Below are 23,651 nucleotides of genomic sequence, written 5' to 3' on the forward strand. Positions count from 1 at the left end.
GTTCTAATTGCTAGGAGGGGAATAAGATAATCAAGTGGTTGCTCTGCTCTGGGAACCTGGTTCTCAAAAATGGCTTGAAACCTACATTGAGCTTTCTAAAGCAGCCCTTAGATTCTGACTTCCGTCGTTTCATTAAGACTAGCACTTGCTGAGGACTCTTTAAGTAAGTTCTGCATTTCCAGTGCCACACAAAGCAGTTGGAAGGAAGGAACGCTTTCTTATGAGAGTGACATGAGGTGTGTGTGTGTTTTGTTGTTGTTCTTGTTTTTTTGCATAAACAGGATTTTTCTTGTTAATGTAGCATTGGATTTATTGAGTTGCACCTGGATAAAATGGTGGCAAAACAAATACTGAGCTCACACCCATTCTTGTCAGAACTTCTCCAACAGGGCCTGCCTGGGTTATGTGAATCTTGCTCAGCTCAATGAACCTCAAGGATGTTGTTTCAAATGAGTGCATGCAAATTTAAGAGATGTGCAGTCCTTCCCCAGCTGAGCCATTAATCACGTTGGCAGAGAACAGGGCAAACCAAGAGTCACAGAGGCCCTTTCTCAGTGCTGCTGATGGTGTTGCTCATCTGGGGACAGAACAATTAGGTGGAAGCAGGAAAACATTAACTTCATTGTAGCTGTGAATGACCCTGAAGAAGTTTACTCATTCAACTCAAAGAGTGTATATTGTCCTCTTTCTGGATGAACAATGGAGGGATAGGTGCTCTGGGGAATGAAGGACATTGTCCCTAATCCAGAAGGCTGTCAGAACTTGCCTAAACAGATTCAGTAAATTCCTAAATGGTCTCCCTCCTTCTAGTCTGGAATAATACCTTTTTATGGATTTATTTTATTTACACACAATAAAATTTACGCTTTTTGGTGTCCAGTTCTACATGTTTAGGTAAATGTATTCAGAATAACCACACCATCATCAAGATATAGAGTAGTTTCAACGCTCCCCAAAATAGGAGGTGATGCTGCCCCTTTGTAGTCAGCTCCTTCCCTGATTCCCACACCCTGGCAAACACTGCTCTGTTTTCTGTTCCTATAGTTTTCTTTTCCCAGAACGTCATAGAAATGGAATCAAACAGAACGTGGCCTTTTGAGTCTGGCTTCTTTCACTTAGCACAATGCATTTGAGATTCATCCATGGAGTTTGCATGTAGCAAGTAGTTCATCCCTTTTCATTACTGAATCATATTCCATTGGATGGATGTGCCAGAGTTTGTTTATTCATCCACCAGTTGAAAGACATTGTGGTTGTTTCCCTTGGTTGGCAACTGTGATTAAAGCTGCTACAAACATTTGCATATCATTTTTAGAGTGAGCATAAGTTTTCATTTCTCTCTGGTAATTATCTAGGAGTGGGATTGCTGGGTTGGATGCTAAGTATGTGTTTAACTTCATAAGAAACTCTCAAAGTATAGCAGGAACTTCCAAAAGCATAAATCAGATCATGTCACTCCTTTACCTAAATTCTTTCAAAGGCTTCCTTACACGTAAAACAAACAGGAAGTTTCCCAGGCCCTTTGAGATCCAGCCCCTGCCTGTCTCTGTGGTCTCCTCCACCACCTGCTTCTCACTTACTCTGTTCCAGCCTTCTCTCTTTCTTTCTTGTCTTGTTCTCAAACAGGCTGAGCTTGCCACCACCCTCCCACCACACCTCCCTCTTCCTCCTCCCTCCCCCGCCCCCCTACCACCTTTTCAAGACCTTTCTGCTAATTTATAATCCCTCTGCCTGGCCTGTTCCTACCCCCGTCTTCACATGGCTGGTTCGTTCTTGCCATCTGTGTCTTTGCTTAAATGTCCCCTTCTCAGCAGGTTTTCCTGGATCCCCCAATCTAAAGGAGCCACCTCCCGCAGTCACTATCACAGCAGAACATTATTACTATCAGACATTTTCTCGTTTGCTTGTTTCATGCTGGCTTTGCCATTTGTAAGTCACCCATTCTGGGCCTCAGCTTTCTTATCTTTAAAGTGGACACTATACTTCCTCCCCTACTTGATTCTTTCTCTCACAATATTACAAGCTTCTTGAGCCATAAACTACATCTGCTTTAAACTTTTCTCTCTTGATTATTTTAATCACCTGCCCATTGTCACTGAAAAGTTCTTAAGTGGGCATATTCCCTTTTACCTCTATAGTTGAATTCCTAAATTATAATGAGACGGACCAGATGTAGTTTCTTTCAGAGGGCAACCTGTGACCGTCATAATGATGCATATTTAAGTACTTGTCCTGGAAAATTTTATTCACACAGACCACCATTTTGTCAGTGAATTTCAGGTTGCTGGAGGAAATGAATTATGTGGGCCTTTGGTGGGCAGGGTACTCAAAATGTAATGCAGTCAGTGGTTGTGCTAGAACTAGTTGGTACTAGACTGCAAGAGCTCGTTGTTATATTTTCAGGAATTTTGCTAGCCAGCTGTTGAACCATTGGTAGATATTTACACCACAGAAATTGGTAGACTCTACAAATCGGGGATGGCGAGTGAGGTGTTGGCATCTGAACTGGCTTCAGACTTGCCTGGGTAAGACTTAGTTGCTCATATTAGACCAGGAAGACTAACTTCTCACCAAACCTTTTTGTCTTCTCAGCCAAACCTCACCGCAAGACACCTGCTAGAGAAGAACAAAGGCCGCCAGCCGTCACGCACAAAAAGCCTGTCCCTGGTGTCCTCCTCCTCCAGAGGCAAAGCCCCCAACACGCCCAGCCTCCGAAGGGGCCCTGGGTCCAGGAGGAAGGGGCCCGGGCAGCTCTCCATCACGACAGCCTTGAACACCCTCAACAGGATGGTCCATTCTCCCTCGGGGCGCCATATGGTGGAGATCAGCACCCCAGTGCTTATCAGCTCTAGCAACCCCTCTGTGATCAGCCAGCACATGGAGAAAGCAGATGTTCTTCCCAGTTCTTTGGGACAGGTAGGAAACAGACCCCTGGGATAAGGGCACCTTGGGGTTGGTCAAGTGATTCAGACCATGTCACAAGCAAAATTGGATGTTTAGTACCTGCTAAGCACCCATAATGCATAATAATAAGCGCCATCTGTTTTGTGTGTCAGAGCTGTGATCTATCTCATCCTTGAAAACAGCCTGTGAATTAGGTATGATTAGTGTTATCCCCACTTTACATGTGAGAAGACCGAGGCTTAGAGGAGTTTAATGATTTGTCAAATTCTCACAGATGCTTTGCTTTCCCATGCTAAGAACCTTGACATGATCCCTTTCCCCTAGAGAACTTCCCTTCAAGGAGAAAAGGGCACCCATTGTTCAGAGGGGGTCCTGGCATCACAATTTGAAATTTACTGACCCATCCTCCAGCAAGGTACTGGGCATCATGTGGAAAAGAAGAAAAAGAATTTACGAGTAATTGGGTGTTTGGGGGGCTGGCTACATAATTTACAGGGCCCAGTGAAAAATGCTAATGCAGCTCCCTTGCACGGAAATGATTACGAATTTCAAGATGGCAACAGCAGAGTGTTAAACAAGTGGAGGGCCCTTCTGAGCACTGAGCCTTGTGTGACTACACATGTTCCGCACCCCTGAAGCCAGGCCTGGGTGTTTTCATATGGAGCATCTAATGAGATACGGTATGTAAGGTGCTTAGCACAATGCCGGGCACATACTAAGCACCCAATAAGCATTGGCTCTTAATACTGTTCTTAAGAAGCCTGGCCACTGAGTTGCCAGCTGAAGGGGAAGAAACCAGGGCGACTGTGGCACTCCAGAGCAGAAGTACTTCTAACAGCATGTGGCTCTTCAGGTTGAAGGGTACTTTAGCACATGAAGGACTGGAGGTATGAGGCAACGTAATTAAGAACTGCATGTTGGGTATTCTGCTGAAAACACTCTTTGGAACCATGCAGGTGGCAACTTGAGAGGACAAACCTCAACTTGCATGATGCATTTTTTAAAGCTGTAAATCTTGTTTTTAAACATGAATCTCTACCTTGGGATTAAATGGCTTAATTGGACTCTAATCCCTTTTTAACAAGACAGGGAGGAGGAGAAAGTCAAGGACTCCTGAAAGACCTGTGTGCTGGTCTAAAAGGAAAACAATCACCTTTTATAACACTTCACATCTTACACCTCTGTCTGGATCACCAAGAGGCTGGCTGTCCCTGTACCTCTGTCCACCACCTGAACACACACACACACACACACACACCTCCATATACACTCTCCACCAACTAAAAAAACATAAGGTTCCCATTCTACACACACATTCCACACACATTGTTACAAGTACATACACGCTTTGTGCCCAAAGTTCTTCTCCCTCCAATACACACACACACACACACACACACACACACACATGCACACGCACACGCACACGCACACGCACACGCACAAATGGGGGCCTGTTGACTCAAATTAAGCCGAAGAGTGACAAATTTTCCTGAAACTATTCTTTATATATAGACAGATATATAAAGTACAGCCCACATTCAGTGGATTCAGCTAGCTGATTCAGCTGTAAGTTGGCTTCTCAAAAGATTTAGCCAAATCACTTTCCATGTGTCATTTTAATTCTTCTTCCTGCTCATTTACCTCATCTACAGAGAGGTTGGACAGGAGTGGAGAATCCTAATGGAATTCAAAACAAGTATTTCTTCCTAGTTTTCACAAACAGTCCGAATTCCAAAACGTGGCATATGCATATACTATTCCCAGGGAACCACTGAACAGTATTAATAGTTAGTTTGGTTTTTATTCAGAAGGCTGTGGATTATAAGTATTCCTACATTTTTGCCCAGGTGTTATCATGAACAAAGGTTTGTGGAATAAATAAGTGCTGTTCCTCCAGGAATTTATTTTTGATGCATTTGCCCGTCACGATCCTCTGCATACCCCAAAGCCCTGTATGCCTACCAGTTCTTCATGGCAGCTCTGCCTTCCCCTCCCCGGCAGAATTAATCTCGCTCCCCTGTGGCCACAGTGCATGGCTCACACTCTGGTTCTTGGTACTATAAATACCATGTATAATCTTACCACCTTGCTCACTAGATTGAAAACTTAAGGGCAAGGATGGTGTTTTATTCATTTACCTTGCTGTTGACTTTCCGAAGCCCCAGTAAAGGTTTCCAATAACATATTTTGCCTCAAGAATCAAAAACCAAAGCAGCAGCCTATGACTTACTTAAACAATTACCAATCCCTTTCCTCTCTTATAATTATCCAGAAAATGAGAGCTAAGACAGAGAGGAAAGGTTGCAGAAGTCAGTGTAAGGAATACAATTCCCTGCCACTCCCCACCTCTGCCCCTCCTCTGTCCCATTCCAGGATGCTAATGACAAGTCCCCCAGCATCTCCCCTGGGCTCCTGGGAGGATGAGCTGGCATGCACCTTGGGGAATTCTGAGGTCTATACAGCTGACTGCTTTCGATCCTATATTTGAAATATTCTGAATAAAGTGATTTCTTTATTCACTTTATTCGAGTTCAAGGAGCTTGAACCATTAAGCCCAGATCCTGTCCCAGAGTGTCCCTTTGTCTTCATTTTTCAGAGGAGTCCCCCAACCCAACTTTACAGTACTCAAGAGCGCCATGAGAGATGGTTTCTACTTCGTATTAAGATAATTTTTTCCCTTGGACACACTCACAGTCTAATTTATGGTTAAGATGTTTAGCTAATCCTCCTTCTAAGGTAATTTACAAAAATAAATTTATACCAAGAAGTGGAATTATTAGATCATATGGTAACTCTATAGTTAACTGTTTCAGGAACTGCCAACTAGTTTCCAAAGTGATTGCACCATGTTGCATTCCTGTCAGCAGTGTGTGAGGGTTCCAGTTTCTCCACATCTTCACCAACATTTTTTACCTGCCTTTTTATGATAGGCATCCTAGTGGGTATGAAGTGGTATCCATTGTGGTGTTGGTTTTCATTTCCTTGAGGGCAATGACGTTAAGGAGCTATTCCTGTGTTTATTGGACATGTGTTCTTTGGAGAACTGTCTATTAATATCCTTCGCCCATTTCTTAGTTGGGTTAGTTACCTTCTTCTTCTTGAGTCGTAAGTGTTCTTTATGCATTCTACCTGCAAATCTCTAATCAGATACATAATGTGAAAATTTCCTCTCAGTCTGTGGATTGCCTTTTCACTTTCTTGGTGGTGTCCTTTGAAGCCCAAAATGTTTTAACTACGATGATGTCCAATTTACCTACTCTTTTGTTGTTGTTGTTGCTTGTGTTTCCAGTAAGAGTTTTATAGTTCTAACACATTTAGTTGTATGATGCAGTTGGAGTTAATTTTTGCATATGTCATGAGGTAGGGGGTCCACATACCTTCATTCATAGGTAAAAGAATGCCTCTCGTTTTGCATTAAAATTGTTTCAGATCCAGGTGTTGTCAGCCTTCTCCATCCATTATAAGGCTCCCCATCAGCATTTCACCTAATGATTTGAGGTTTTATTCATGAACATATTTCATTTGGGATTGAAAATGGTGACATTCTAAATCTATCATTCTTCCTGCAATTCTTCTATGAGATTGACTACTACTTTTTGAGAGCTGATTATGTGTAAGATGCTATCCTGTGAGTTTTACCTAAATTATTTCATAATGATCTCAAAGCATGCACATCATAGGCCCTCATCACATACTGGGTAACCAAAGTTCATGCCTCAACCACTATATTCTCTCTCTCTCTCTCTCTCTCTCTCTCTCTCTCTCTCTCTCTCTCTCTCTCTCTCTCTCTCTCATTCTCCCTCTTGTTTGCTCCTGGGCGTTCCCAGAGCTCAGAGACGGGGCTCATTTCTCACCACCTTCTCGCCTGCCATGTTTGACATCACTGAACTGCTACCCATTTTTCCACCGGCCACTGCCAGCTGGGCTAATCTTTCCCTGCCTGCCTGTGCCAGTCTCCTTGTTTACATCCTTATCACTGCCCTCAGGCTGGCCTTGGCGTCCTGGCCCCTTTGGCCATGTGTTCACTCTCCCGCCCCGCCTGAGAGGTCTGGTTCCCACACCTGGGCTCCGGCCAGGAGAAAAGACTGGGGTTTGTCCAGCCTGGAGAAGAAAGGGCTTCAGGGTTCATGCGGGGATGGGTAATGGCTTTATTTTTCCAAACTTGGGTTTATATACTGGTTTTGTGTTCTGGTGTCCAGAAGAGAAAGGGGGCATAAACCACAACATGGAGGATTTCATGAGGCGCAAGGAGAAATCTCTCCTAGCACATAGATTCTTAGAAACCAAATACTGAAAGTGCTGAAGGAGCCTATAGGATACTCTTCTGGTTGGGTTTTGCTTTGTTTTTTGCTTTTCCCCATAGAGAACGGCAGCTTAGTATAAATAAAAGGCTTTGCGTCAGGCAAAGCTTCTTGCCATGGTTTTGCCAACTAATTACTGACATTGAGCCTCGGTGTTCTCATCTGCCACATGAGTAGGTCCTTCCGTGCAGGGCCTTTGCAAGGGTGAGCCACGACCCAGGAAGCAGCCATCGCTCGGACCTCCCTTCCTCCAAGCAGAGCCTTCGGAGTGTTTCATCGTGAGTGTGACTGAAGGGAATCCCTGACTTAGGGCAGGGAATGAGCCAAGCATCTCCCAAAATCTAGAGGACCCTTCCTATCTGAATCCCCTAAGGTGTATTTTTCACAAACTACTAGCAGATATGAAGGTTATCTTGTCTCATTTTATATGGAAAAAAAACTGACATGAAAAGCTATTTCCATAACAGACTCAAGGTCTTCCCCAAAAAAATAAATGAACTAGTTACAATGTCAGATAGAACTAAATGTCCCTATGTCATGTAATGCCTCACCCTGGAGCCATGTAGTCCCAGTCGCGATAGCCATTATTAGCACAAGACTGGAGCCATCACCACCTGAGGTTCCATCAAGTCGCAGGTTAGGCCTAGAGAATCTGATCCGCCTCCCACCCGCTAACTGCATTACGCCTCTCCAGGCCCCCGTTGCCTGGTTTTCCAGGTGGAATGATAAATTGAGCGGGCAGAGTATCCTGCTGCTTAATTTGTTAACAGCACACTCTGAAGATAAAGAACAGCAGGAAGAGCCATTCCTATTATTTGGTTAATCCTGGTCATTGTAGAGATGCCTCCTTCTGCTCAAGCACACATTCCCACGAGGGACCTGTTTCCTTTGTCTACTGCCAAGCTCCCTCAGCCCCAGCAGGTGTCAGAGTTCTCTGAGGCAGAGAGCTTTTCAGCAGAATTTCTCAGCACAGGCAGTATAGTGAGAAAATATGAGATTTGGGGTCGGCCACCTCTGAGATGGAACTCTCCCCCTGCCTCTTGCTGAGCAGTAAGTATAACATTGGGCAAGTTACATCATCTCTCTGGGCCTCAGTTTTCCATCTGTAAAATGGAGCTGATGATGACAATTACTTTAACTTCATAAGATTGCTGTGAGGATAAAACAAGGCAAAGCTCGGACATGAGATCATAGCCAGGGTTTGGCAGTAGTAAGTAGCTCAATAGCCGTTCACTCTGTCATTAACGTTGGGCCAAATCAGAAAGCTGTAACTATCCCCCGGCCCCACCGCCCCAGGGCTGGCATGTGCAAACAGGCCTTGCTGAGAATGACATTCACCTGCCCCTCACTTCAGATGGATGATGTGTGGGAGCCTGCCTTTCAGTCCAAGGCTTCCAAGATAGGCAGTGAATTCTGAAAGGAAGAAAGGAGGGAGGCTTTTAGCTTGTATCTAGGGGGCCTTGGGGCACCTGCTCTTACTCAGCTCAGACCCTGAGCTGTAATCCCCAGGGGAACCCATGGGAGGGAAGCCAAGAATAAGCGCAGGAGAAAGGGCTTTGGACAAAGGAGGAGGCAAGGCCCTCTGTCCACCATGTTCTGCACCTTTCGGCTTTTTCTGTGAGCCCATCCTCGCCTGGAATGGTGGGTGGGTCCTGGCTGCCCAAGCCCCTCAGTGAAGCTGCCAACAAAGGATTGCTGGGTGTCCCCCTGCACCAGGCACAGGTAAGACAGTGCACAAGACACGCATGCTCCCTACGCTCATGGGCCGTCCAGGCCAGCAGGGAAGATTAATATTAAACAACGTGTTATAAATACTTGAGGAGAAGATTCTGAGTGTGCAGAGAGCTGTGAGGTTTAAGGACGGGGAATGGAGTCTGGGAGGGAGGGCCCACCTCGTCTGAGAGGTCAGGGCAGCCTGTCTGGAGGAAGTGGTCTTCAGATGGAGACCTGACGGATAATAGAAATCAGCCAGGTGACGAAGGAGATGAGTGAGGCCCTGCATGCACCTCTCCTCAGCCCCGGTTCCCTTTGTTCCAAAGTCACACCAGAAAACGCCAGTCCTCCTGTGCCTGTGACGCCTGCTGTGCCTGCTCCCCGGCCCTGCCCAAGCTCCTGGGGTCCTCTGGGGCACAGCCTTTCTGATTTCTGGTGACCGAAGCAGATTCGGTAATTAGCCCTGCTGTTCAGCGTGCTTCCTTGATTCAGCATTTCTCCAAAGAGAGGTTAGGCTTTACATCATCATTTTGCCCAATTAATCCTGGCAGGTGAGCTTGCTCCGGAGACCCAGCCCTGCCCGGGTGAGAGAGGGAGCGGCCTAGCCTGAACCTCAAACACTTGAGCTCAGACTTTATAGCTCTGGGAGCCAGAAGCAGGGGTAATTGATATCCAAGGCCACTGGGGCCTGCAAAACTCTCTCTCACAGAATTCAGCAAGAAGGAAAAACAAGAGAAGCAAAATAAACGAGGAGGGCAAGAAAAGAGGTGTGTACAGGGCAGCCGTTGGGGACAAGGAGGGTAGTGTAGAGAAACACGGGGGCATGGACATTCCTTAATGGCACAGGGAACATGGCCCTGTGGCTCAATCTTGCAAGGCCTCAGTTTCCTCATCTTAAAATGGGGCAACTGCATCTGGACAGAATCCAAGATGCAACGATTCTCTGTCATCTTAGCTGGCACTATACTGGGCTAGGGATGTACCTGGGTTTGTTCAGCAAATAAGCTACTGTGTGTGCCATACGCCTTCTTAGGGCATGAGCTGAACAAGTCGTCTCCACAGGCTTTCTCCACGGGGGCTTCTACAGAGGGCACAAAACGGGCATGTTCTTAACAGACTGTTCCCGTGGAACGCGGGCCCCTAGCACAGCCCTTCGTTAATGCTTCAGGAATTTTATTTTGGGTGAGTAACAATGTTCTTCAAGAAGAAAAGGAAAGAGAAGTTTTTAAGGAAATGGACCAGTTTTTTTCGTAGGAAAAGAATGTTTATCGTAGATCAAAGCACAGGCTTCGGGAGATACAATATCCAGCCTTCTCCTTCTCTTCCCACTCCAAACAATCAAGCCCTGGTGGGAAATTGCACAACGAAATGCATAACAAAACCTGCTCACATATGCAAAGAATATTGCAAACACCGGTGTGTCTGTTTCCAGACACTTAGCTAGGGAAGGCATGCTTTCTCACGGCTGAGACGGGCGGCGGGGGGCGGGGGTGTCAGCTCTGAGGACACAGAGGGCAGAGTCAGAAACTCGAACAAAGCATTCCCACCCCTTGGGCTCAGCTGAAAAGGCCGCACTGAGCTCTTGCACCATATATATATATATATATATATATATATATATATATATATATATATATATATTTTATTGATTTTTTACAGAGAGGAAGAGAGAGGGATAGAGAGTTAGAAACATAGATGAGAGAAACATCGATCAGCTGCCTCTTGCACACCCCCTACTGGGGATGTGCCCGCAACCAAGTTACATGCCCTTGACCAGAATCGAACCTGGGACCCTTGAGTCCCCAGGCCGACGCTCTATCCACTGAGCCAAACCGGTTTCGGCGAGCTCTTGCACCTTTATCTGCTGCCTTGGCCTTGGCCGCTGCCTTCCTGGGCCTGTTTGCAAGTACCATGCGCCTACCACGTGCCCGTCTTCCATTCATTCAACAATGATTTACTGAGTCCCTACAAATATTTACTAACTGACCCTTTAAGGATAGAGTACCTGGTGCCCCCTGGTCCCTCCAGGGTTAATCCCAGCTGAGCCTGACATGGAGGAATGTTTAGGAACAGTTAGCTGAATGTGTGAGTGAAGAAGCGAGTAAACCCCAGTGAATGTAGGTGTAAGTGTACATGCGTCAATAAACATAAACAACAGGCTGAATAATATGTGAGTTAAGTAATTGAAAGGTTTGATGAACGAAAGAAGACATAAATGAGTATGAATGAGGGAATTCTTATAAGGGTGAGGAATAAAGAAATAAGAACGTATGTGATCGACAGAGTGGGGTCTCTACAAATGTCACATAACAGAGATAAAGGGCGTCACTGCCATGCTCTGCTAACCTCATCATTTTGCCTTGCTTGCTCATGTCCTGCCAGCCGTGGGGATTTTGAGCTTAATCAATGCCCTCCCTTGCTGAGGGTGTGCCCATGCGTTCAGGCTTTAGCATCTGGGGCTTCTGTCAGAAGGACAAAAACACCTGTGCCCTGGGCTGGATGCCAGGCAGCCCTGCCTCCGAGACTGGCCTCCCATATATGGAAAAAGTGTGCCTTCAGCTGATGTCCTCAGCCCCATGCCGTCCCTGCGCTATAGGTGCATAGGACCTATTTCTAAAGCTGAGTGCCCCACAAAGGCATCTTTCCAGGCGCAAGGGGTGGGGAACAGGTTGGTTTTGGATGAAGTTTGTGGCCAAGGTCATCCTAGCGAGAATCAACAACATCCTATCTACCACAGGTCACATCCTATCTACCGCAGGTCACTCCAGCTACTCTGTTTCCTTGCTTTCAGGTTTGTGTGTGATTGTTGTTTTGCCTGCTCACTAGGATATAAGCTCCATGAGGACAGAGCCAGGCACATGGAAATCTCAATAAATATTTGTTAAAAATGAGTGAAACATAGTCCGGAAAACAAGTCATGAAAACCAAATGCTTGAACTAGCTTCCAAGACATGATTCCCTCCCCCAACGGTGGGCCTGACCTGACTCAGCCACCAGAGCCCACATTTCCCCTCCTGGGAGCTCGGAGGATTCGATGAGGCTATCTTCAAGGTCCTTTCCAGCTCTCTCCTTCTAGGGTTCTAAAGCCAAGGGAAGGGGCTTCAAGTTTTTCTAGATTCATATAGTGAACCCGAACCTGAGTCCCTGGGTATTTCACGGAGACAGCCATTTAATCTGGCCTGTGCCAGGGTGAAGTGATGCTGGGCGTGGTGACATTTCTGTTCTGACTAACGGCCACCTGAGCATCATGTGTGACTATGCAAATGCTGCCATACCTCTCCCTCAGGCTTTGCCAAACCTTGCTCAGAGTCAATGCCCACCCTGCTGCCTACGCCTTAGGAAAGCCATAAAGGTGTGCCATAACACCCCCATGATGGAAATGACTGGGAAGTAAATCCCTTCTCAGACATCTCTGCAGGGTTCCCAGAAACTGGGCAAACTCCTCCTGACTAAGTCCAGCACATGAGCTAGAGAGGGCCTGTCTGAGGGGTCCAGCCCTCAGGGACTCCTGCAAAACCCATCCAACTCTGTCTGCACATCCATGCTTCTTAGTTCAGGAAATAACCGCCAGTCGCCCTCTCTCCCCCATGACAAGCTGCTTTCCAAGGATGTAGGTCCTGTGGTCTCTATCAGAGATGGGTAGAACATGGGAATTTCTAGAGGTTCAGAGACTGCTCATCTTTGGGGTGCTCCTATCTGGACACTGTGAGGGAAGGACCCCAGTGTAGGATGGATGGCAGGTTTCTCACACCACCTGCACTGTCCCAGTGAGCAGTGGCCTTTGTCACCAACCCCCAGGACCTCGCCAGGTGCCAGGACCTAGCAGATGTGCAACAAGCATCTTCTCTGAATAAATGCCAATGAGGGACCCACAGCAGACTTAACAGGAACTTTGCTTGTTTAAATGTTATGGCCTTTAATGAAGCATGGTGAGAGGATTTAATTATCGTTGTGGCCAAGCAGTTACTTCTCCGAGTGGACTGTTATGGCGAGGAGGACAAGGGTTATAATTAAGGTTTTGGTGTTGCAAAAACCACTAATAAGCCTCACCCCTTCAGACTCTGCTTTGGTGCTAAAATCCTGCCTCGAAGGCAGCAGGCCTTTGGGCTCAGGAAAGCATGAGGTAGAAAACAGAACAGGGTTGACAGGGCTGAGGACACTCTACCCACCAACCCAAGGACCCAAGGTTTTGCAGGGAGCAGGATTTTGTCATTGTGGTTTGAGAAGGTTGCATTTTTGGCCTTTTTCCCAAAAAGCCAGTGCCAGCCCTCACCCTTCCTTCACTGGAAACTTCAGGGTGCATGAGAATATCCCCGTCCAGTGTCAGGAAAAAGATTCCTGAATACATGTCTCCCACACATAGGGTCAACCACCCATCACGGGCCCTACCCAAAGGGAATCTGCCTCGTCTCCTCACCCATCTGCCTTGTATGTCTCCCACCTCACAGCAGTAACAATGGTGACTGTTTATTGGTACTTCATAGAGGCAGACATCGTGCAAAGTACTTTGCATGCATGTTCAGATTGAATTCTCACAAAAATCCTATGAGGTAGCTACTATTACTGCCCCCTTTTATAGATGAGGACACTAAAGCTCAGAGGAATTAAGTCTGAGACTCACACAGCCAGTAGGTTTCAGTGTCAAAACTCAAACCCAGTTCAGACGGCCCCCAACATCCATTCTGTTAGCAATGGCTGCAGAGAGTCTCAAGGAGGTACAGAAATCCACCTGATCAGTGAGTGTCCCCATGGGGTTCTCAAAGGACCTGAACTGACAGTATGGGGACCCACGCCGGCTAGGGTTTTCCAAGCCTCTATGCGGATGTTCCAAGCACCACCTTTTCTCTCCAACAGAGGCCAAAAGGCAAATAAATAAATCAGGAATCTGTGTTCAGCAAACAGGGTTTATAAAAAAGAAACATTTTATATCTGGTAAATAGGTCTTGACAACCTTTCAGAATAGTATTATACCATTAAAGAAATTGAATCAGTAATATAAGATCTTCCCACACAGAAAACCCCAGATCCAGACAGTTACACAGGTGAGTTTTTTCACACTTTCAGGAAGGGGATACTTTCACTCTTTACAAGCGCTTCCAAAGAATGGGGGGGAAAAGAAAACATTCCCCAATTTATTCATGAGGCTAAAGTATTATTAATATCAAATCCAGGAAAACAGTAACATAAGAAAAATTTCAGTTCTACCTCACTCGTAAACAGCTGCAAAAAACCTTCTGTGTCTATTGGCAAACCAAACCCAGGAATATATGGAAATAAAATACATTAAGTTGGTGTTTTCCCAAGAAAAGTTGGTTTAATATTACAAAATTGATTGGTGTAATTTATTATATTAATAGATTAAAGGAGAAAAACCAAGTGATCTTTTCAATAGATACAGAAAAATGATAAAATTCTATAGCCATTCATTATATTTCTTAAAAGCTTAGCAAACTAGAAATAAGAGAGAACTTCCTTAACGCAATAAATGAAATCTATATAAAATCGACAGCAAACATCATACTTAATGATGAAATGTTGAAGTCATTACCTTTAAGATTAACAAAAAGAACAGAATGCCTGTGTGTTTCTGCCCAACACTGTCCCTCCCGGAGTGCCTGGCCAGTACTGTAGAGCAGGCAAAATAAATAAAAGGTCAAGTATTTGAAAGAAAGAAACATAGCTGCCATTATTTGCAGATGATATTATTCTCTCAATAAGGAACTCAAAAGAACTAGAAAAGTGTATTAGGAATAACTATGAGCTTAGCATGGTTACTGGACACAAATCAATACAGGAAAGCGAATTGTATAATAATTAGAAAAATATTTTTTAAAATACCATTTACAACAGCAACTAAGTTCTTTAAGTCCCTTAAAATAAATTCAGCAAAAGACATGTAAGTCTTTTATGGAGAACATTTGCAAAACCTTGTTTAACGACATTTTAAAAAACCTAAAATACATGAAGAATTATGTCATGCTCTTGGATTGGAAGACTTTTAAAGATATTGATTCTCCCCAAATTTATCTATAAAATCAAATACCAGTGGGTTGTTTGTTTGTAAGTCAAAAGGTGCTTCAAAATTTTAAATGGAAGATCAAAAAGCCAACAGCCAAGATATTTCTAAAGAAGAAGATTATAGAATTTGGCTGGGGTGAGGAGTGGGATCTGCCCTATCAGATATCAGGTTTTATTTATAAAGATATAGTATTAAGAGGGCATGGATTTAGCATATGGCTTCTATTAAACCAATGGAACATACTGGAGAACCCAGAAATAGACACAGCCTGGAGACTTGATTCATGACAGAGTGAGCTTTGCAGATCAGAAGGAAGGATGAACTATTGTGCTGGGCTAACTGTGTATCCATGTGCAAAAAAGATGAAATTGGATTCCCCTTGTCAAAAATCAATGCTAGCTGCATCAAACACTTAAATGTGAAAGGCAAAACTATAAAGCTTTTAGAAGACAGTGTAGAAGTACATCTTTATGACCTTGAGATAAAAAAAAATTATGTTCAAGATTCCTGCAAGGGAATATATTGTAAATTTTACTATTAAAAAGAACTTCTGTTCATCAAAGGACACCACATAGTAAAAATGCAAGTGACAAATAATTCATATTCAAAATATTAGAACTAAAAAATTAGATTCCATAACTTAATAAGAAAATAATAAATAACCCAGGAGAAGGGAAAAATAGACAAAGAACATGAATAGGCATTTCATATAAGAAACAGGGAGCCAAATCTATGATGACAGAAGATTTGACTTTGGGTGGTGGGCACACAATGCAATATACAGATGATGTATCATAGAATTATACACTTGAAACCTTTATAATTTTATTAACCAAAGTCACCTCAATAAATTTAATTTTTAAAAAAAGAAACAGGAATGACTCATAAACATTTGAAAAGGAACTCAAGCTCATTAATACCCAGATAAATTCTTTTGAAACCACAATAAGATATAATTTTACACCCACCATAGGCAAGTATTAGAAAGCTAGGCATTACCACATGCTGGGAAGGTTGTGGGGTAATGGGAATTGTCATTTGCTGTTGGCAGATGTGTAAATTGTTTCAGCCACGCTGGGGAAAGTTTGTTATTACCTAATAAAACTGAGCAGGCTCATACCCTGTGGCCCATCAATTCCACCTGTAGCTGTATATCCTGGGGTAAAAGTCTTGTACATGTGCACAGGGGACATACACAAGAATGTTCATAGCAACATCATTCATAGCACCCCCAAACCAAACATTGCCCAAATGACATGCAAATGATAGAATGGTTAAATTATGGCATATGCATATGATGAAATATGAGACCGCAGTGAAAATTAGCCACAAAAACTTAGTGTTGAGCAAAAGATGCAAGTTACAGAAGAATATACACAATATGAATCTGTTCATAATGTGTTTAAAAACTAGCAAACCTGGTCTGGCTGGTGTGGCTCAGTTGGTTGAGTGTCGTCCTGTACACTGAATGGTTGCTGGTTCGATTCCAGGTCAGGGCACACACTTGGTAGCAGGATTGATCTCTGGTAGCAGCTGATCAGGGTTTCTCCTTCTCCCTTCCTCTCTCTCTAAAAATCAATTAAAAATAATAACAATTTTTTAAAAGTCTATTTTAAAACTAGCAAACCTAAACAACGTTGTTTGGGGATGTATTCCAAAGTGGTAAAATTTACATAGAAAAGCCCTGGCCGCGTTGCTCAGTGGTTAAGCATAGTTCTATGCACTGAAAGTTCGCTGGTTCAATTCCCGGTCAAGGCACATGCCGGGGTTGCCAACTTGATCCCTGGTGGGGGCCACAAGCCAATTGATGTTTCTCTCTCACATCCATGTTTTTCTCTCTCTCCTCTCTCTCTCTCTCCCTCTCCCTCTTCCTCTCTAAAATCAATAAAAACATTTTTTAATTACCCAGAAAAGCATTGGAATGATTACCACAAATTTCAGTATTACACTTACCCTGGGGTAGGGGGTGGGGGTGAAGAGGGGATCTGATTGTAGAGGAATGTGCAGAGGAGCTCTAAGGACAACATTCCAATCCTATGTTCCCTCTACTTCTTAAGTTGAATGGTATGTATACAGGTGTTAGTTTTGTTACTCTTTAAATGATACATAAAGTGGTATACATTTATGTGGATGCATAATGTATTTATCATTTAACATTTTTAATTACAAAGGAAGTCACAGAGCAGGGTGGCGGCTGGGAGGTGTGCAAAGGCCAGGAGTGACTGGGAAGAGGAGAAAGATAAGTCTGGAGAGGAAAGCAGGAGCCAGGTCACAGAGAATAGTCTAAGCTTTGAGGACTACCTGGCAGATATAAATTTAGTCGTCTTCACAGCTCAGACAGTGTCTGCTCTCAGGGACATTGTCTACTCTTGGGACCTCTGTTCTGCCAGGGAAGGGAACAGAAAAACAACTTAACATTCCACCTGTTATCAGATCTATTTCGTATTACAAGGGACACTTGACAGGGACAGTGGTCATCATGAACACAGTGTATCCAGAGCATAAAAACAGAACACTGAATTTGGCTGGATGCTTTGTTTTCCTGGGATGTACAAACATGCCTCATACATATAACCTCTTAGCCACATTGAGGTCTGGAAATGATAAGCGTTGACCGTGGCTTCCTACGGAAAGCGTTCCAAGCCTACGTTCCTTGCTTCTGGTGTCAACTTGACCACCCATTTGCTAGCTACCTCCAGAAAATCATGTAACCTTTTTATCCCAGTTTCCTCACCTGTAAAAGTGGGGATAATGACAATGAGGCCGGGGTACAGTAAGTTAGCTTTAGAATTGTAGAGTCTAAGAGTGAAATTCCTCTTAACAACCAAGGCAAGTGTCTCCTGGCATGATGGTGCCCAGAGCACCTTGAACTTCCCCCGCCCAACATGCACTGCGCTTATATAATTATGGGTTTAATCGCCTCCCCCCATGCACTTGGTGAGTACCGCATGGGGAAGGAGGAGGAGCCTTGTGTGTTTTGCTCATTGCATTAACCCCAGTGCTTAGGGCCAAATAAGGTTCACACATTGCAATTCCTGCAGGTGGCTCTTAAGTCTCTTGATCTATAGAGGAAAGAGTTTTTAATTTTATAAAGACAGATGTTCAACTCCAGATTATCCACAGTGGTGGGTACAGAAGCTACCAAATAATGCCTAATCTCTAAAATGCAACTCGTCTCCCAACCCTGAAGGAACACTATGTAGGTTAAGGCCCCTGTTAGCGCCTGGGACTCCTGAGATGCAGGACTACAATGGGCCCCTCTGGAATGGACCACACTCTACTGAGGAAACAGTCACCCCATGCCCACCAAGGCGTGAGCCCTGGAGGAAATAGCTGCGTGCCACAGTAGGGCTGGGAGGGGGACAGCAAACTCACATTTTGAAAATCTGAGGACATTTTCCTCCAGAAGAGAGGGGTAGGGTTGCTTGTTCCCATCCCCCATTACACTCTTGGATCCTGCTCTCAGTCCAAGGCCTTGCAGAGCGGCTGCATAAAAAAAAGTGCTCCATCCACACCATCTGCACACTATATGCAGCAGCTAATCTCTTTGCAGATCCAAATAAGTCATGTTCATTGAGCACTTACATGTGCTAAACTTACTTACATGGGTTGTGCTGTTTCATCCAGATAACACCTCTATGAGAGAGATGCCATTATTGCCCCATTGTACAGGTGAGGAAATGGAAGAGCCCCAGAATGCCATCACTTGCCCAAGATCACACATCCTGGTAAACACTAGAGCCACGTGCCTGAGCATGAAGCTAGATCTCCTGTCCAGGTCCAGAGAGGGAGCCGCATTCTCTACGCCTGCATGGCTGCTGGGAAAGGCGCTGGGGCCAGCGGAATGTTGTAACAATGCTGTGCCAGGCTCCATGCCACCTTCCTCCCTCATTTAACACCTCAAGACCTGAAAACACCCAGAGGCCACACAGCTGTGGATGCTTCTGTTTCTGATAAAGACTTTTTGAAATGAGTCATTTCCTTCAAAAGGAAGAAAAATGTTTTTAGATTGTAGCAGAAATCCTCACCCTCAAATCTACACCCACTCTCTAATCTTGCTCAGGTCCCCAAACCCTGTGCCAGGGAGTACACGTTGCTGGAGGACCTCACATCTGGCCTCAGACCTCTAGGGCCCCGGGACCTGAGGTCACAGTTGACCCCAGGGAACCACTCACTGGGCTCTTTCACTCAGGAGGGCTGGGCCTCCATCTTCGATGCCAGGGGCAGGAACAGACCTGCCTCCTCAGAAGCTGGCCATCGACCTATGCGGTTGTCTTCATGTCCCGAACAGGGCCTTCATTTCTGTCGGCTTCTGTCTTCCTCTTTCCCTGCCTTTGTCTATCTTCCTCTCTTTTCCTATCACTGCAGTCAGACATTCATCCATTCATTCGTGTATTCAGTTTTGGCTCTGCCTTTGCAATCCTTTTTCACCACCCCTGGCTCTTGGCAATCTTTCATCTGTTTTCTGTCACTATAGTTTCGGCTTTTTAGGAATGTCATATAAATGGCATTATAGAACATGTAGTCCTGGATGTCCTGCTTCTTTCACTTAGGATGGTGTTAAGATTCATGTATGTCATTGCATGTATTGCTGAGGCATATGCCACTGTCGTTAAACTACAATTGTTTATTCATTCACCAGTTGCTTGGCATTTGGGTTGTTTCCAGTTTCTGTCTGAAATGAATAGAGCTGCTGTGAACATTCATGTACAAGTCCTTGTATGGACATGATTTCATTTCTCTTTGATAAAGACTCGTGAGTAGGATTGCTGAGTAGCATGATAAATGTATATTAAACTTTATTTTTTTAAATGGCCAACCTGTTTTCCAGTGTGGTGGCACCATTTTACATTCCTACAAGCAGTATATGAGTTCTAGTTGCTCCACATGCTCACCAACACTTGGTATGGTCCATCAGTATCATCTTAGCCAATCTCTTAGGTTTATAGTGGTATCACATAGTGGTTTTAACTTGCATTTTTGTATAATTGTTGATGTTGATAATCTTCTTATGTACTTATTGGCCACTCAATATATCTTGTTTTTGCTCTTTTCTTATTGTGTTGTCTTTTTTTTTAATGAGTTGTCAGAAATTTTCTCATCTTTTTCAAAATTTCCCTTTCTTCTCCCTTCTATTCCTCTAAACCCTTCTCTTTCTCCCATTGAGCCTCTGTCTGTGCCTCTGTCTCACTTTCTCTCTTCCCCACTCTCAGAGTCATCCACTATTTCCCCCTCTCTCCCTCCTCTTCCTCCACTTCCTCCACTCATGTTCTCCCTTCCCCTCCAAAACACCTCAAAACCTGAGACTCTGACCTCCCTTACTGTTCCATATTAGAAAGAATTCCATCACAAGCCCACCAATTTCAGTCCTGGCCTGGTACCATGTACCAAATAGGAGGAAATACCCCCTCTCCAGGAAGGCCTAGAGAAGAAAAGAGAGAGAGTCCGGTGCAGTGGAGGGGGTGGCTTTGCATTCTGGCAACTCCCTCCTCCCTAAAGATTAATAGTGTTTATGGATGGAAGGACTTTTTATGCAAACATAACATTGGAAAGTCGTGGGTGCTAAGTTCATGCTGCTTAATCAGTGCTTCGACAGTCTCTACAAACATAAGATTAGTTATTCGCATAACAAGGCTCGCCCTGGCACGGCTCCCAAGCCCGGCAGGGATTTACCTTGCCCAGCCACAGGAAAGGACCTGCCCAGCCCAGAGCCAGCTCCTTTTCATCTCTGTTTGAGGGAACCAGTATGACAATATTTTATTGCCAAGATCAGAATACTTGACGAAGTGTTAGCCTCAGATGTGTGACCATGGAACACTTTTATTTTTTAAGACTTTTATTGAGATAGAATTCACATACCTCACAATCCACCTTTCTAAGATATACAATTCAGTGGCTTTTATATATATCCACAGATATTTGCAACCATTACTACTGCAATTTTACATCTCATCACTGCAAAGAGAAACCTTGTACCCTTTAACTCTCACACCCATTAACTATCACCCCCATATCTACCTCTGTCCCTCAGCCCCTAAAAACCTTTAATCTACTTTCTAGTTCCATTGACTTGCCTATTCTGGACATTTCATGTAAATAGAATCATGTAATGTAGTATTTTTGCATCTGGCTTCTTTTAGCAAAATGTTTTCAGGATTTAGCCATGTACTAGCCTGTGTGAATACTTTATTTTTATGTTTGAGTAATATTTCATTGCATGGATATACCACATTTTGTATATCTATTCGTCAGTCTATGGACATTTGGGTTATTGCCACCTTTTGACTATTATGAATAATGCTGCTGTAACATCTGTGTACAAATTTTTGTGTGACCTTGGGTATGTACTGGGAGTGGACTTACTGGGTAATATGGTAATTCTATGTTTAATCATTTGAGGAACTGCCAGACTTTAACATTCCCATCAGCACTGTATAAGAGTTTCAGTTTCTCTCCATTACCACCAACTAGAATGGTTTCCGATCTTATAACTGGATTTTAATAATGTCACAATCACATACATTTATACAACCATCAACACACACAAAACTAGAGTTATACATGCCTGCACACACCTCTGAAGTTCATACACAAGCACACAGAATCCCAGATAGACATTTACAGTCATATATACAACCATACATACATATAATCACACATGGCATATGTGCATATCAACTTATAGACCACATATATGAACATAATCAGACATACAATAGACCAATGTCATCACACATCCACATACAACTGTCATGGATTCTGAACAAACATACACACTTGCACAGAGAGCCAGAGACAGATGCACTCAGTGAGGCATTCACACCTGCCCAAATACTCAGACTCAACAGTAGCCTTCAAAACCAGAGTCCTAAAAAGGCACACATACATAGTTACCATCATTTATGGGTGGGTAACTGGGACAGATTGAATGTATTTACTCTGGATGGCATGGAGATGGGCGAGGTTTCATTAGTCCTTGGTAGGAAAACTTCTTCATTCACTTGTTCTTTAAGCCACAACAATATATTGAGCACACAAGAAATATAGTGATGAACAAGATGCAGTCCTTGCCTCATGGAATTTAGAGTCTAGTGGAGGGATGGTTAGTAAATAAGGAAACAATCACAGTCTGTGATACGTGCCAAGAAGGAACTAGGAAAGGTAGTCGGTTAGATAACAAGCAAGGTCCCAAGAGAGTAGACAGTTTCCAGGAGCTTATACCTTTGTTGCTCCCTCTTTTGTCCTGGAAAAACAATGTGAAAAGGGTTCAGATTCATCTTCCATAAGTCACTAGATAAGCTGGGAGGTGGGGATGAGGAGGGCGGACCTAGGCAACCTGGTTTTACATTTTGTTTCATACTAGTTGGGTGACCTTTCCTTCTCTCAGTTCCTCATCCAAAAATGGGGATAACAGTACCTTTAATAAAGATGACCTTTGCTTGTAGAGCACTTCAAAGTGCCTGGCAAGTGTTAAGTTCTCAATCAATATTAGCCATTGTGTCATATTCTGAGAGCAGGTTTTCATAGAGAGAGGGAAGTGCATGCACTGGGAGATGGGTGGGGAGGGGCCAGCGGGGACGGATCCAGGAGTCTGGCGGTGCCCTGTTGACTGTCAATCCAACTGGTCTTCTTTCTCGGTCTTACCTGAGTAATCTTGGAATGCAGCCTTGGCAAGCCACCTCCCCATCCCCCCACCTCCCCAGGACATAAACCGATGTATTCCCGCCCTGCTCTTCCCACAAACCACAGACATGGCCCATGATGGGTAGCGCTGGGCACGACTCTTGGTTTCCAGCTGCATCAGGCCTTTCTGTAGCAGCTCTGCTGTGGGCCTGGCTTGTGTCACTCGCTGACTCAGCATGGCTGTCTTTTCTGTCTGTGTAGGTCAGCATGTATCACGCCACACCTGCCTCCCCAGGACATTCCATGGCCATCGTCAGTCTGCCTGGCTCCCAGCAACACCTCTCAGCTAACATGTGAGTAAAAAGCTCAGCCCTCCCCCCGGTCCTGGTGCAGAGGGGTCATCTTAGCCATTCCTCTGCCACTGAGCCTTCCCATCCAGAGAGACAATGGCTCCCCTCCCTTTAAAATCGCCAATGGAAATAATGGTGAAAAGTACAAATTAGCAAAGCACATCATCCTAGCTCATTATTTCACAAAGTAGAAAGAGACTAGAAGGTTATATACCAGAACAATGCTGGGAAATTGTGTATTGAGCAATTTCTATTGTCTTCCTTTAGATTCATATTGGGTTATAAATAGATGTTGCTTTAGCAATCAGTAAAAAAAAAAAAAAAAAAATGTAGCATTTTCTAGGGGGAAGAACTTGCAAATGAGAACACTCCACCCCCAGGCCATTTGATAAAACCTCCCAGTGTCTCACAGTCCTTAGAATCTACAAGGACTTGCTAAGGTCTAGCCTGAGGGCCATACACCGGTAGCCCCTGAAGCTGGCATGCCAAGTGGGCTATTTTCTAATGCCTTTAGTCAGCAGGTATTCTCATTCCACAGCCTCACTATTCCCCAGTGTCTTCATCCCCGACTCATACCTGGGTGTGACCTACCCGACCCCTGTGTGGACTTCACAGTGGAAAAATCGCTGCTCTAACCCGAGGGCATTTTCACCATACTAAGCCCATTCCCCTCCATCCCACTGTGCAGCCAGCATTCCGCTGCGCCAAAGAACTAGATCGAACCCTGCCCCACCCCCA

The 23,651-nt window shown here is 44.4% G+C and overlaps 1 protein-coding gene across 1 annotated transcript in view; it reads left to right on the forward strand.

Annotated features, from left to right (window-relative positions):
• SH3RF2 (SH3 domain containing ring finger 2) overlaps positions 1-23,651 on the forward strand; it is a 118,355-nt gene that overhangs the window by 57,999 nt on the left and 36,705 nt on the right. The window contains exons 5-6 of the mRNA XM_079772530.1: positions 2,593-2,916; positions 22,825-22,916. Coding sequence (XP_079628656.1) covers positions 2,593-2,916; positions 22,825-22,916 — 416 coding nt within the window. The remainder of the gene's footprint in view (positions 1-2,592; positions 2,917-22,824; positions 22,917-23,651) is intronic.

The sequence above is a fragment of the Cnephaeus nilssonii genome, assembly GCF_951640355.1.
Source record: "Cnephaeus nilssonii genome assembly, chromosome: 5".
Lineage (NCBI taxonomy): Eukaryota > Metazoa > Chordata > Mammalia > Chiroptera > Vespertilionidae > Cnephaeus > Cnephaeus nilssonii.